The sequence below is a fragment of the Sphaerodactylus townsendi genome, linkage group LG01, assembly GCF_021028975.2.
Source record: "Sphaerodactylus townsendi isolate TG3544 linkage group LG01, MPM_Stown_v2.3, whole genome shotgun sequence".
Classification (NCBI taxonomy): Eukaryota; Metazoa; Chordata; class Lepidosauria; order Squamata; family Sphaerodactylidae; genus Sphaerodactylus; species Sphaerodactylus townsendi.
The window spans coordinates 143,190,185-143,205,577 of record NC_059425.1 but is presented as its reverse complement, the minus strand read 5'-3'; the positions used below and the strand labels follow the sequence as shown (position 1 = coordinate 143,205,577).

The 15,393-nt window shown below is 42.3% G+C and overlaps 1 protein-coding gene across 1 annotated transcript in view; it reads right to left on the bottom strand.

Moving 5' to 3' along the window:
• Nucleotides 1–15,393, bottom strand: part of LMBRD1 (LMBR1 domain containing 1) — a 69,601-nt gene that overhangs the window by 31,485 nt on the left and 22,723 nt on the right. The window contains exons 6-7 of the mRNA XM_048496336.1: nucleotides 7,466–7,554; nucleotides 6,190–6,263 (exon numbers count right to left, since the gene is read on the bottom strand). Coding sequence (XP_048352293.1) covers nucleotides 6,190–6,263; nucleotides 7,466–7,554 — 163 coding nt within the window. The remainder of the gene's footprint in view (nucleotides 1–6,189; nucleotides 6,264–7,465; nucleotides 7,555–15,393) is intronic.

Genomic DNA, 15,393 nt, shown 5'->3' with positions numbered 1-15,393 from the left:
TCATTGTAGCCCAACTCTGTGCATATCTGTTAACTGACCAGTAAAAGCAAAGAAATATCTATAGCCCGGTACTTAGCAACTAGGCAGCACGGTACTTTCCCCTAACATAATGGAATAGCTTTGCTTGCTTACAGCAAGCTACAGATTTACCACCTTGATATGTATAGGGTAGAATTTTTTAACAAAAGCCTCAATAATCCACCTACACCTATAATTTCAGGAGCACAGCTGGTTTGGTCTGCAGTAAAAGAGGTAGATGCAAGTACACTTAAGGTAAGATTTTAGGGGTATAAGCCTTAGAGAGTCGAGGGAACTTTTTCTTGAAGGTGTTCCCAGACTCAAATCTAGCTCATCTACCTACCCTTGTTTAAGTGGGCTATCTGATCTACTGTTTAAGACTACTCTCAGTCATTTTTCATCTAAAATTTTAGTGGGAAAAGAATCCCATGTTTGAATCGCTATAGCTAAACTACAGCAATAGCGGTGTAATATTACCATCTTCACAAACTTTTAGATCTTGAATTCTGGATATTTTCAGTACTCCTGCCAAGCAGTGGCGCAGAAAAACAAGACCTTTATGGCTCTCTGGGCATTCTCCCTTTGACGGAACAGCTGAGCCCGCTCCACCGTGTTTTGTTGTTCAGTGTATCCATCACATCACTTTCCTAAAAGCCCCCATATCATTTAACATTTATTAATCAGACAGTCATGGTTGGTCACTGCATCTTCACAGCAGACATTCTCTGAGTATGCATCAATTCAAACTCCTTCAATTACGGAACAGCAAACCTGTCTCCACCTCTTTGTTCTGGCAGCACAATTATAGGTAAGTGCTGGATCAGTTGGGAATCTTATAGATAGCTAGAGAGATGGGATATAGGTATACTAAAAATAAGCACTGGGGGAAAAGGAGTTTAATGGTGCTGCAGGAAGCCTTAATACTACTGACACAGCTACTTTATACCACCTTAATTCGCAATGGATCGCTCTGTTAGTCTGTTTGCAGCAGTAGAAAAGAGCAAGAGTAGTGCAGCACCTTATAGACTAACAGAATTTCAAACAGGGTATGAGCTTTCGTGAGTCACTGCTTCAGATTCTTTATGCTGAGACACTCTTGCTCTTTTATACTCTTATATTACCTTGGCTTCCTAAAGAGGCTCCAAAATATTACAGCACTGCAAAGAATGACAAAAACAAGAAAAATCTACCTCCCGTTGACACACATAGCTCTAGAGAGGTAAGCTTGTACACCAATTGGCCATGGCGGCAGGGGCTAATGGGAATTGTAGTCCATGAACATCTGGAGAGCCAAAGGTTGCAGACCCCTGTTCTACACTAAAGAAATACTATAGCCAAGCATGTACATTCTTTTGACTTAAGAGTCTTGTTTAAGTAGCACACGTCCTGTACAGAAGTTGACACTGGCCTACAAGAACATTTATTCTTCGCTCATAGACAAGGGATTAAATTATAGTGAAATCTGCAGAACACTTTCCTGGGAATAAAACTCATGCTACAGATTTTAGTAGGATTCAAAGTACACCAGCTCTCTTTGGCTACTATTACAAACCCATAGCTGTTTGTTTTATCTGAACAAGCCATGTAGCAGGAGCACACATTCAAAGCACCTCTCTGGGCAATTAGGGATTTCCCAAGTCTATACAGAAGGCATCTGCACTTCTGGAATGTTGATTGCTCCTAGCACAATGATACAGTTTATATTTCCAACAGACATTCCCACATATCTTGATGATCAATGTAGCTTTTTCTTTGAAATGTCCCAATAATTTTGCAGGTTGCTGATGCTTCCTAATTGATAACAGAATCTGCAAAAAGCTTTAATACAAAGAAAATAGTAGAACCCCTGAAGTCTTTGATGACAAAAAGTAATGCAGATAAACAAGGGTCAAGAAACTGTATCCTATAAGCTTACATGCAGTTTCACATTGCTGAATCTTTTCTATCTAAACAATTATACTTGCTGAATCTTTTCTATCTAAACAATGATACTTGCAGAAAGATGCAAAAATGTTAGCTATTCCTCTTTAACATCTTGAAAAGTAGAGCCAATTACACTCATCCTTGAAGGACATGCTAAATGAGAAATGAAGGGGAAAGGGAATCATTCAAGTTAATCTGCTTCATCAAAGCAAGAACTGTATTCTTTTAGTGACTCCAAATGGAGACCAGAGTTTACAACAGCTTTTCTATTAATATTTGAGACTACATAACGTCATTTAAATACAAGATAAATTAATGGAAGTATGGAAGCAAGCTACATCATCTGTGAAACAGCTTCTAACAAGGCATTCCAACCCGAATTTATCATTTTAGTTTGGGGCTTCATGTTTACAGACAGTTAAAGTTGTCAGTATCAATCAAGGTCACAGGATTTGTGATGCTGGTAAGAATCATTTGTTCAACTTTATTCATCCTTTCCCCTTGCCAAATGCAAGGGAAAAGACATTTTACAGTGAAGTTCTATTCATTCGCAATATTGGAAAATCAATGTCTGTTATTTGGATATATAAAAAGATCAAGGACACACATAGCAACTGCTCACAGAAAATTATTTCATTAAAAGCTGCAAAGAATAATGCAGTGTGCCAAGAGTAAACATCACCATGAAAAGATAATATTCTACAAAAGTCTTCAACCATTATGGAATTATGGACATCAAGAGAAAGAGCACTAACTTGCATAACTGAACAGTGTGTTCTGTTTCTGGATTTCACAAACAAGGGCTCTACAACAAAAGCTTTGAGAAACAGTTTAGAAAACAAAAACCATTTTGGAGAGCAACACACTCTTGTTCCAGGACAAAGGTCGGAAGATCACAACAAAATCCTCTGCATTTATCTTCCTTAAAGAAAGGGACAAACCAGCAACAGATTTATGATCATCTACTACAGCAACTAACACACATCTACACTATACCACTTAAGAGGCACCTGGTCAGGAATCCAAGGCATACTTAACTCACACAAAAGTCGTTCCTCCATAGTGTTATCTTATCCAACTGGGGAAGGGGGAAAAGAGTAAGCTGTTAAACCCATACAATTCGTGCACCTTCTATGCAAGTGAATACATCAAATACAAATTCTAATACTTAAAAGCACAGTCCAAAGTATATTTTGGCCATAATCTTTCAGCAGTTCTGTAAAGCAAACAGTACCTATACCATCTGAATTCTCTTTGCAAATGAACTGTTGGTGGTCACCAAGACTCTGCCAAATGGAGTGAATTTGTCCCTATACGACTTAAAAGTTCATTTTAATGAAACCAAGTTTTCAAGAGTGAAGGCTTTTAATCAGGAGAGGACTTTGGCCAAGATGCTGAGAAGTTCAATACTCAGGATACAAAGATCTATAGTTGTAATCCCATTTCATACCCTCAGCTCTGACACATTGACTTAGAGGTGGCATCAAAGTTCTGCTGACTGTAGTGTTGAGTCAGGAAGACACATCAAATCTACACAATTCATTTTAAAACCTTTTAAAACCGTTCCCTGCTGGGATACTAACTTCTGAGAAATTGTGACAGTTCACTGCCAGTCCAAGTCAATGAAGACTTCCAACTTCACAAATGCACATCAGAACCATGAAACAATTAATCACAGTGAAGTATTTCAAAAACACAAGTTCAGCACTTAGCTAAGTTACAATTGCTATGCAATGGCTGCTAAACCTAGGTTAATGATATTATCAGGACTAGCAGGTTCTAAAAGATATGATTAAATAATTTGCACCAATAAAATAAGCTTGGTTAGGATGTCTTCTCTGAAAACAGAATGGTTCTACAAAGTAATAGATACAACTTTGGGAAAGACATGTTAATTTACAAAAAAAAAGGATTTCAACAATGTATTGGAAAAATACCTTCCAAAATGAGGTTGGGCCATATTGCTGATTGATGTGACTGCACATGTAAAGCAACATTACATCATCACTTTACTTGTGTCATAAATACTCTCTAGTTACCCTTCTTCTCTTAATATGTAGGTTGTGCATATTATTGTAAAACTATACTTTAAGAGGTGAGGCATTTTTAGAAGTATTTGTTCAAAATAGACTCCCAAAGGAAGTCCCAAAGGAAGATCATACCAGAATTGAAACTGGAATTTTCCATTGAAAGGCAAATGCAATAAGGAGAACCAGTGTGGTGTAATGGTTAAGACTGGTAAACCTAATGGTTAAGACTGGTAAAATCTAATGAATCAGGTTTGATTGCCCACTCCCCCACATGACAGGTGGACTGTAATCTAGTGAACCATGTTTAATTCCCCACTGCTCCATTTGAGAGACAGACTGTAGTCTGGTGAACCCGGTTTCTCTGCCACTCCTCCACAAGATGCCTGCTGGGTGACCGTGGACCAGCCACAGTTCTCTCAGAATTCTCTCAGCCCTACCTACCCCACAAGGTGTCTGTTGTGAGGAGAGAAAGGAAAGAAGTTTGAAAGCCATTTTGAAACTCCTTACTGTTACCAAAATGCCAGATACCCCCCCCCCACCAACAACAGAGGGAATATGGCGGCAGCAGCCCTTAGGCGGAACATCTATTCATGGGCCTGGCACCCCTCTTTGGACAAAATAACTCTTTAAGGCATGGCAGTCCACCTCTTGAAGCTTGGAGGTTCCTTCTATTTTTACAGTGCTGTTTTTTTATTGGGGGTTGAATGAAATTGTGTGTTTATATTGGGTTTCCCCCTTTTGCTCTGATGTTAATGTATTGGTAGTGTTATGTTTATGTGTCGTATATTCAGCTAGTGCAGGGGTGTGTAACCCACAGCTCCAGAGCCGCATGTGGCTCTTTCGTCCTTGCACTGTGGCTCCGTGTGGCTTGGGTCCTCTCAGCCTCCTTCAGAGAGTCACCCTAAGGGTTAATGGGAAAGAGTCCCCATTCCTAGAGAGGCACAGCCCGAGACGGCTATCCCAAGCCACTTCCGGCTTCCTTGTTGCAGCTGCCTGGTTGGCTGATGCCGGTGATGACGACATGGGGCGGGGGTGGAGCACCGCTGGTGGATCCTCTTGAATAGGTGAGCGGTGAAGGGCGGGAAATGGGAGGGAGTTGCAGGAGTGCAGATTTTCAGCACAATCCTAACCTCAGTCCGCCCCCCTTGAACAGGGGGTCGGGGTCAACCCTGCTTTGAGTGGCCTCATTTCCCCCTCCCCCAGGTCCTTCTTGGGCGGCGAGACTACATGGGGAACCCCAGCAGCGCCACCTTGGGTTGCAGACTCCCCCCCCCCCAGCAACCCCACTGAGTTCCAGGGGCTTTCCTGGCAGATGGCTGCCTGGCTGAGTCCAGGTGAGAAATACGATGTCAAATTTTAAAGGAGTTATTACCCTGTTTCCCCCCAAAAAAGACAGTGTCTTATATTAATTTTTGCTCCCAAAGATGTGCTATGTCTTATTTTCAGGGGATGTCTTATTTTTGGGGAAACAGGGGTACCTGCAGCCCTGCAAGGTTGCACTTGTTGGGGCTGTCTGATGGGGAGGCAGGGGTGGGTGGAAATTGTTTGCTTCTGCATTGCCAAGGTGGGCAGGAGCGCATGGGGAAAGCCTTGCACGTGGATCTTGGAAGGTATACCTCAGAGTAAGCCAGTAGAGGGTAAGCTTGTAGATCGTGGAAGGGAGGAAGGCCAGGATCATCTTCAGCCATGGTTGTCGCAGGTTGCCAACTCCCGGTGGGCAAATCCCAGGACATTTGGGGGTAGATTCTCAGAAGTTGTGGCTTTTGGGACCAGGGTGGGGGCCATGCTCAGTGAGGAATATGGCTGTCGAGTCCACTCTCCATGGCAGACATTTTCTCAAAGTCCACCCCCCGGGAAGTTGACAACCCAATTAAAGGCACCAATTTTGATCCACCATCCAAGTGGAATTTGAGGAGGTTCGGGGGGGGGGGGGCAAAATCAGGGTCTCAACACAAGAAAAGAGAAATGTGTGAAACAGGGGTTCTATTGCTTGTCATTTGAATCATGTACAAAACAGGTTTCCCCCCTCCTTTTGCTTTGATGGGTAAAAATGGGCCCCAAAGGAGGGAACTTCTCCCTGCATGAGAATGTATACAGTGTTATCTTCATTTTAGATGTCAAAAAGTATTTGCGGCTCCAAGTGTTTTCTTTTCCGTGGAAAACTGGTCCAAATGGCTCTTTGTGTGTTAAAGGTTGCTGACCCCTGTCATAGACTTACTGTATAGGTCACAGATGCCACCATTCCTATAAGGGTCAGAGAGCTTATGGAGAAGGAGAGGGCAGCCAAACCATCTGAAAAACAAAAACCAACAGAAATATTTTGCTGGTATTCACATTTAGGTAGATTTGTGGCTCTGTGACAACAGAACTTAAGCTTATGTGACTACTTTAGAAACCAAATTTCATACTAATTTTAATAATCAACCTTGGGACACTAAAGTTGTAATTTTTTATCTTTGTACATACAGCAAAATGTCCATGTCAGGCAAAAAGTGCTTAATTACTACCAAGTTCTCTTAGCATGATTCCTTGCTTATATTGATCAAATATCTGCAATTACCATGATGGATCCAACCACCCTTCAGGATCCTTCCTCCAATGTGCCCCGTTAACAGAAGACCCACTTAAATTGGAGGAAGACTCTTTAGGCTAGAACAGGGGTAGGGAACCTTTAACACTCAAAGAGCCATTTGGACCCGTTTTCCATGGGAAAGGAAAACACTTGGAGCTGCAAATAATTTTTGACATTTAAAATAAAGATAACACTGTACATATTGGGTTTTTTAACCTTTTGCTCCGCTCATTCTGAGAAGCGCATGGATGTGGCAAGGATGGGGCCAGCGGCTCAGCCTCGCCGGCCGCCGGGAAAACGCCCGCCCCGCTCCAACGGGGCAGGCGAGAGGGAAAGCCCGTGGCGTGGCCCAGCCGGTCACAGGCAGTTGGAGCGCTCACCCTGCTGCCTGCAGGGCGGGCAAGGATGGGGCCAGCGGCTCGGCTCGTGGAGCCGCAGTGCAAGGGCAGAAGAGCCACATGAGGCTCTCGAGCCGCAGGTTCCCTACCCCTGGGCTAGAAAAAGCCCTCAAATTGCCCAGCATGGTGGTAGGTCAGGGTAGGATCCACCCCAATGTTTCCTGCATCCAGCTTACCTGGATTTAAGTAGCACCTACAAGGATTAGAAGGCCATCTCTTTGGATACATAAGCAGAACAATGCCCTCTGGTTTTTTTGACTGAATTACCAAAAGTATGATGTACAGACAAGGCTTGTACCCAAGAAGACTTTATTCAAAATGTGCAGACTCAGCCCCTTTCTCAATTTCCTGCTACATCAAATTCTCAGACCATCTTCGTCCTTATGATTAAAAAAAAAGCCCCCCCCCCTCCCCCCCAAGCCAATCCTAATACGATAATTCTATCTGGTATACTTTACAACTACCTACTAAACCTGTCTTTTCTAGAGATTGCATAATGACCCCAAGAATAAAGAACTTCTTACGGTTGCTTCCAAGTTCTTCAAACAAGAATTTCACTTTCTCCCATTCTGTTGAATTTTTCTTATGAGGAATATCCAGTGGAACAAAGGCCCTGCAGCAAGAAGAAGTGTGGATAAAAAAAGTCCTAAATATACTCTTCTAATGTACATTAGATCAAGCCTAAGAGATATTTGGCATATTGGGACTGTGTTGGCATTAAAGGCAAAGACTCCTTTTCAGCACTCGCCCGAAAACATAGGAACAGCAATTCTCTTTATTTCTAGTCGACAATTCTCCATTCCATTAATAGTGTTTTTAAAATGTTGATTCCATAACATCTTTGATGTGTCACATGACAACTATGACAAATTAGAGACTTAGAGAAATCTTTTTAAAACAGTGGTTTGGGCCCACACTGCTCTTGCAAGCTAAGTGCAGAGCCAAGTGTAGCAGTGAGAGCCAGGTGGATTCTGCATGGGCCAAAAATAGCATGGGTGTGAAAATGGTGTTAACCCTTTTATACCGTTTTAACCATTCTGCACCGTTTTCACACTGCTGTTTTTGGCCCCTGCGGAATCTGCCCCAGTCAAACTACTTCTGTTAATAAAAGCCTAAACAAGTTGAAGATTCACACAATTTGATCAATTCAAGAGTTTACAAAGGGGAAAAAAACCTGAATAAAAAAAATCACAGCAATTGACTAATAATGTAGGTTAGATCAAATATTTAAAAATGGTTTACTGTGTTCCTATTGTTCTATGAAGCTTTGCAACATTTCCCCCCATCAAATAGGGTATCGTTAGAACTTAGCCAAAGATTTGAAACCAAGGAGAATTTTAAGTAATTTGTGATATGACATTTTGTTCTGCTGAGGAAAAATAATCTGGGCATGGAAAATCCCCAGCTGCAACTTTAATAACTTTCTGCACTTGGCTACAGTTTTTTTCCCCTCCCTCATTTATTTAAAGGATAGTTTTTTCATCTTACTTTTTATGCAGTTAATTGCACACAAGATTTATAATTTTGCAAGTACTAAATATTCAAATAGTAGTATACTTCACAACAAGCTATGAACCAAATCCAACACTGTAGCAGCTGCTGCTACTACTCCTCAAAAGCAACCATGATTTAGATTTCTTAACTTATCAAAACATTTTATCAGAAATACTCATGTATTTCATTTTCCTTTGATGAAATGTCAGGGCATCAGTTCACTTGTGTGGTTAATGAAGATCCCATCAAATTTTTCCACAGTAATCCCCACCTCTCAACATTGTATTAAGAACTAAGTGGACATGAGCAATTTTTTTTTCATTTTGTTGAGATGAACCAAGATTTATTTTCAGGTAGTTGACAATTACAACTACCAGACCACTCAAAGGATGTTTAACAAGAGAACACGAAAAGTTGCCTTTTTATTGAATCAACAATTCAAGGTCAGTACTGTGTGCTCTTACAGGCAACAGTACTTGCTGTAAATTCATATTTTAACTCAGGTCAACTACAAAATTGTGTAATTCATAGGTGTCAAACTCACAGCCCTCTAGATGTTAAGGACTACAGTTCCCATCATCCCCTGCCAGCATGATACTGGCAGGGGATGATGGGAACTGTAGTCCATAACATCTGGAGGGCTGAGAGTTTGACACCTGTAGTGCAATTGAAGCAGAGGCATATCTAGGGTGGGGTAAGACAGAGCACATGCCCTGGGTGCTATCCCTTGAAGTGGGCACCAGCCCACACCCTGAACTATCCAGTGACCACTGTTGAACTGTGCCCAACCCAAACTGCATGTGGAGTTCAGGGGCATAGTCAGCCAGTAGTGCTTGCCCTCAGCACTGTTTTCTACAGATATGCCCCTGATTTGAAGAGAGTCCTCCTAGCAGCAAAAATATATTCTGACTACTTCATAACAATCTCCCCAAAAAAGTTCACAGAATTCAAGTTTTGCATTCTTAAAAAATGAATGCAGAGAACAAGAAACTTCTGGAGGCATATAAGGTTCTTCCATTAAAAAGTGCAAAGACACAAAATGGATTAAGTGAGGGAATTTCATGTCAAAAAAGTATGCATCTGTATGGCACTGAAAACAAGCATTTTAGCTGACAATATGTACAAACAACAGATGTCACCAACATCCATAAAGTTCACAATAATGAGCTGCAGCTGCTTTTGTCAAAAAAAGTCACTGCCTGTACTGGGTTCGTCCTGTCAGAGAACACTTGAATCCAGACAGCACAATATTATGCCATGAGTGGAACAAGGAGTGTTCAAATTAAGTATTTCTTATGGCAAACCAAACAACCATTTCTGAAGGCAGTTTGACTAAAACAGTGGTGCTGAACCTATGGCATGGGTGCCAGAGGTGGCACTCAGAGCCCTCTTTGTGGGCAAGCGCGCTATCACGCCAGTTTGGGCACTCGGCAGTGGCATAGTGTCAAGGGGGTGAGGGATGCGCAACCCACTGGGCACGTGCCCTGCAGGGGCATGGCAAGAGCATTCCAGGGGTGTGACAGGGGTATTTCGGGGCATTCCAGGGCAGGGCGGGGGCAGACAGGGGCATGGCAGGGGTGCAGGGCGTGTACGTGCCCTGGACGCAGTTTTCCCTTGCTCTGCCCCTGGCACTCGGTCTCTAAAAGGTTCGCTATCGCTGGCCTAGTACAAAAGAGAGAGCCTTAGCACTGATTCTGGGTTTTCTGAGAGCTCCTACAGCATCAGTAGCAGAATTGCATCCAGACAAAAGTACCAGACACCAGCACCAGAAATCTTCCCAGAGAAGAAGAAGCAGAAGAAGAGTTTGGATTTATATCCCCCCCTTTCTCTCCTGCAGGGGACTCAAAGGGGCTTACAATCTCCCTGCCCTTCCCCCCTCACAACAAACACCCTGTGAGGTAGGCGGGGCTGAGAGAGCTCCGAGAAGCTGTGAGTAGCCCAAGGTCACCCAGCTGGCATGCATGGGAGTGCACAGGCTAATCTGAATTCCCCAGATAAGCCTCCACAGCTCAGGCGGCAGAGCGGGGAATCAAACCCGGTTCCTCCAGATTAGATACACAAGCTCTTAACCTCCTACGCCACTGCTGCTCCAGAGCAGAGTAGGTTCCTGAACTGTAATCATACTGAGAAGCAGTCATTGTATCAAAAGGCAAAAAGAAAGCAGCTATTTAATACTCATGCATACTGACTTAGGGTTAGATTTTTTAATTTATTTACAAAGCTTCTAACTTAGAGATCACCCGGCCTATAATAAATGGCTAGTGTACTTCAAGCTAATTAGCAGCAGCTTGGACTAAAGCAGCATGCTTTTAAGAATCATCAACTAAACTGAACCACCTTTCTCTCTCCAGTACAAACCTTTCTAAAACAACACCCTAGTGAAATTACGACTTGCTTTCCCAATAAAACATTCATTTAAAAAAATGCTCCAACAATTCAGGTTTTCTTGGTTAAACAGTACTTCTCAAGAGCACAAAGCAGCATAAGCACATTTTTTGTCTATGGCGGCAGCCTAACTTAAATCAAATGTCTGTCAACTTCAACATCAAAGCAACACCAGAGCTATGAAGCTATGTCACAATATATAGAATACAGTACTGAACTGAAATTTATCTTTAGAAATTTCTCTGAAACAAAACTGCCAAATAAGGGAGGGAGTGAGATCAAGTGAGCAAAATGTGTTTGCAATACTACACACATAGGATTTGTCATTAAGACCACCAAGTGCAGAAGTCTGTCAAGCTTTCTTGCCCAGGTCTGTACCGATATCATCACAACTGCATGCAGAACCAGGCAGTTTAATGTGACTGTATTAAAGCTCCATGCCGTGCCCAGAACTTGGTGGCCATGTCAGAAGTGGAGGAATTAACCAAGCCTGCTACAGAATGTGAAAACTGCTGCGCGCTTTATGATGTCGGCAAATCTCTAGATCAGGGGTGAGAGACACCTGTGTTTTCTTCCAGATGTTCAGGGAACTGCAATTCCCTATCAGCCTCTGCTTCAGCATGGGCCTAATTGGCCCAAAATGCTAGTAAAGGGGCTGATGTGGGAATTGTAGTTCCTGGAGACATCTGAGTGAGTCGCGAGGTTCCACTCAGAACCCCATTGCTCTAGATCAACTGGTAGAAATAGATTGACGTCAGGATGCACAGTATGCATCTCCCCTCTCCCTTAAGATAATTTAATGGAATGTGGCTGAGTGGAGAAGTAAAGCTAGTATCCTGGACTTTTTAAACTATATTAAAAGTTTTAATGTAATTTTAATCCAAGAGACCTGGTCACAAACACAGATAGCAATTCGTGGGTATAGATCTCACTGCCTACAAAATCAAAACAAAAGGGTGTTACCGAGCAGGTTCGGTGATTATGGTAAAAGCTGAATTAGGGGCTGACATAAGGCGCTTACGTAATTGTAACAACTTGGCACATGCACTCCTGTTATAATGGGATCGATGCAGTCTAGTGCTAGTCAATTTATATTTGCCACCAGAACAAGTTAGAACAAACAGGATTCCCAATGGAAGCAGTTTATGGAGTACTTTGAGATGCTGAAACACAAATTCCCAGTCACCAACATAATAGTAGCAGGTGATTTCAATGCAAGAGTGAGCAGGAATAAGCCAAAAACTCGGGAGATGGTGAGGCTAGATTTGGAAGTCTTGCCCTGGTATTTCTCTCTCCCAGGGAATTTCAAGGAGAAAGTGATCAATTATGCAGGCATAAATCTCATTAAATTTTGTATCAGCTCTAGTATGATCTATCTAAATGTCCTAGTTCAATTCAACAACTCTGGTGAGTATACTTTTGTCTCTACCAGAGGTATTACTAAGGGTGCAGGATCTACTGCGCTCGCCTGCTGGCATAAAAATTCGACAAGAAATAATTCAGGTTACATCCCCCTCAGAACTCCATAAGGGACTGGCAGACTTAATATCAATGATCACTGAGGTCGCCACACCCCCCCCCCCCCTTGGTGATGAGCACCTGCAGGAGCTGGCTAGATGATGTAGTGCTGGATTTGATGGGGAATATGTAGTGCTGAAGCACCAGATACGGGAGATCTACTTTGCCTTTAGAAAGTGGAATGGGGTCAGGCTGCCTGATGAATATTTTGTACTTAGGAAACAGCTACTCCAATTAATCAAAGGTAACAAATTTAAAAGCATAATTTCCCACTGGGACACTCTTATTCAGGCTACATTATCAAATAAATCTAGGAACTTCAGGGCAATAATATCTGGTGATTTGCATCCCAGTGTTAACCCCATCTCTAGCATTCCCGCACATGTGGGGTATTTACATTTCCAAAAGCTATTTAATGATGATGGGGATATGTCAATAGTCCAAGATGGAGTCCAACCTCAAGATATGCCTGAATGGTCATGGGTCACCACAGAGGAAGTCAAGGTATGGATTGATCAACTTAAGTTGCGCAAATCCCCAGGCACGGCTGCACTGCCTCCAAAGCTGTTCAAATGAACACAGAATGGTGGGCTCCATTGCTCTTCATTCACAACAGTGGATAAAACAGGTACAACAGTGGATAAAACAGGTACACCGCCCTGAGCCTTTGGGGAGGGCGGTATATAAATATAATAAATAAATAAATCCCACCAGCCTGGACTGCCATTATTGTCCCAGTTTTCAAAAAAGATTACACATTACCAAACAACTTCAGATCCATAGGCCTGCTATCAATTGCTGAAAAACTGTATGCCAAACATCTTTTAGGCAAATACATCTTTTACACTTGTTCCCTGGATTTCCTTAAACGGGATATTGGGACGTGAACAAATTGGATTCAGGAAGGGCAAATCTACTTTGGACCCTGTATGGTCCTTAACTTATTAATTACCAAGTATAAAGACAAAGGGAGATCCAAGTTGTCTGTTGCCTTTCTGGATCTGAAGGGTGCCATTGACTCTGTAGAGAGAAGTCTACTCTGGAAAAACTGAATATGATTGGTAGGCTCCTAACTCTTACAAAGGCATTACATAGGCATACCACATGTCAGGTAAACTGTACTCCCTCAGCGTCACTCACCCCTAAAATATCAGTCACAGGGGTTGTTAAACAGAGTTGTGTTTTGGCACCAGTGTTATTTAATTTATTTTTGAATGATTTTGCTCCAACCCTGCAAGGAATTAATTATCATGCCCTGTGGCTAGGAAATGCCCAGATCCCAGTTTTATTGTATGCAGGTGATGCAATTATTTTGTCAAGATCCAGAATTGCTTAAAATGTCTCCTCAACAAATGCAATGAGTACTGTAGTAACAATTCGCTGGTATTGAACTTCAAGATTGTGGTTTTCTCAATGGTATACAAGACAGTTACATGGTTACTAAATGGCAAGCCCCTGGATCAAACTAAACATTTCAAATGTTTGGGCCTTAACTTCCATTTCAAAGCAAACTGGGCCACACAGCAATCTAGTGATTGCTGGAAGTAAAAACAGCACCATGGCTATTATATGTTTCTTTTACACCAAGGTCCATGAATTCGTCCAAGTGGCCATCAAAGTTTTCAATGCCAAGCTGGCCCAGCAATTGCTTTATGTGGTACCACTATGGATAGGAGCTTGGAACTCCTCACTTGAGTGAATTCAATCTTGCTTCTTATATAAGATACTAGGTGTCCCCCCATTGTGTGCCATATGCTGCTTTGTGTTTGGAAGCTGGTCAACATCTTCTTGAAACCAGGACATGGCTAGTGACCTTCAAGTTCTGGGTACATTTATGCTTCAATCTGGAGGTCCTGAGTTTAATGTACAAAGCTTTGCCTGCCCTCCAAAGATCTGAGTGGTGGTCTTGCATTGAAGCCAAAATACTGACTCTAGGTTGGTCACACGAGGCGTTGGCAATGTTACCAGCCAATGAAATCCTTCAGAGCTAGAAAAGGAGGTTGATTGACCAAGAGTACAAGAATCTAACCAGATAAGCCAGTAAGTTCTGTCCCCCACTCTAGTTTGGAATCTACCCCAAGGTAGCCAGTCTGGCAAAGTATGCAAAGTATTTAATACAACTAACAGAGCCCAATCAGCACCGAGCCTTTACTTGTGCAAGATGTAACAAAGTCCCATCAGCTTTGTTGCAAGGCAGACAGTTGAAAATTCCCCATCATGAAAGTTTGCATATGCATCATGAATTGTGTAGTACTGCTTGAACGTGTGTTTTTGTACTGCCCTCTCTATGAGACAACCAGACTAAATCTTTTGCAACAGGTTCTGGCAAAGAAAAAAAGTTTGTCAGACCAACAAAAAATCTTAAACTTGTGGAATAATGAGGTTGCTAATATAACCAAGACAGCAGCTAAATTAATACGTCTCACCAGCATGATATATCTTCAAACATAGAGTAGGAGTTCTACAGCACTGCAGCCAATTCTCCAACTCTATTATATTATGTATGACCTTTTTTCCCTTGTCTGTCTTTATACAGATATGCCAATAAACGTTGCCTTGACTTGACCATCAGGGAAAGTCCCAGTGGCCAATGGCCTAAGTGTCAGCCCTGTGTTAAGTGGGCAGTAGACACCACCACTGCAAGCAGCATCCCCCACCCCATAAGCCTGCAGCAAATCTTCCCTCTCAATCTCCAGCAGGAACTGGTTCTGTTTCTCCTTCCCTGCCCACCTCAATGAGGGAAGCGGGGTGGTTTCAGGGTTGTATTTGTCTCAGTCTCCGTCAATGCTACCATTGTAAAAACACATTTTACATATGAAACAGTGAAGGGTAGCCTTACCATATGAATTTTTTAAAAACCGGGGGTTCATGCAGAGCAAAGACCTCTGCATTCTATTTCAGGCATTTCCTTCTTGGAGTATTAGCAAAATACCTGCTCAGTAATTTACAGAATGAAACCTGAAGACAATACCTTACTTGCACAGAGATGTCTATTAAAAAGGTTCGTCACCTCAGCATTGATAAAGGAACTCAAGAAACAAGAGCCTGAAGGTTC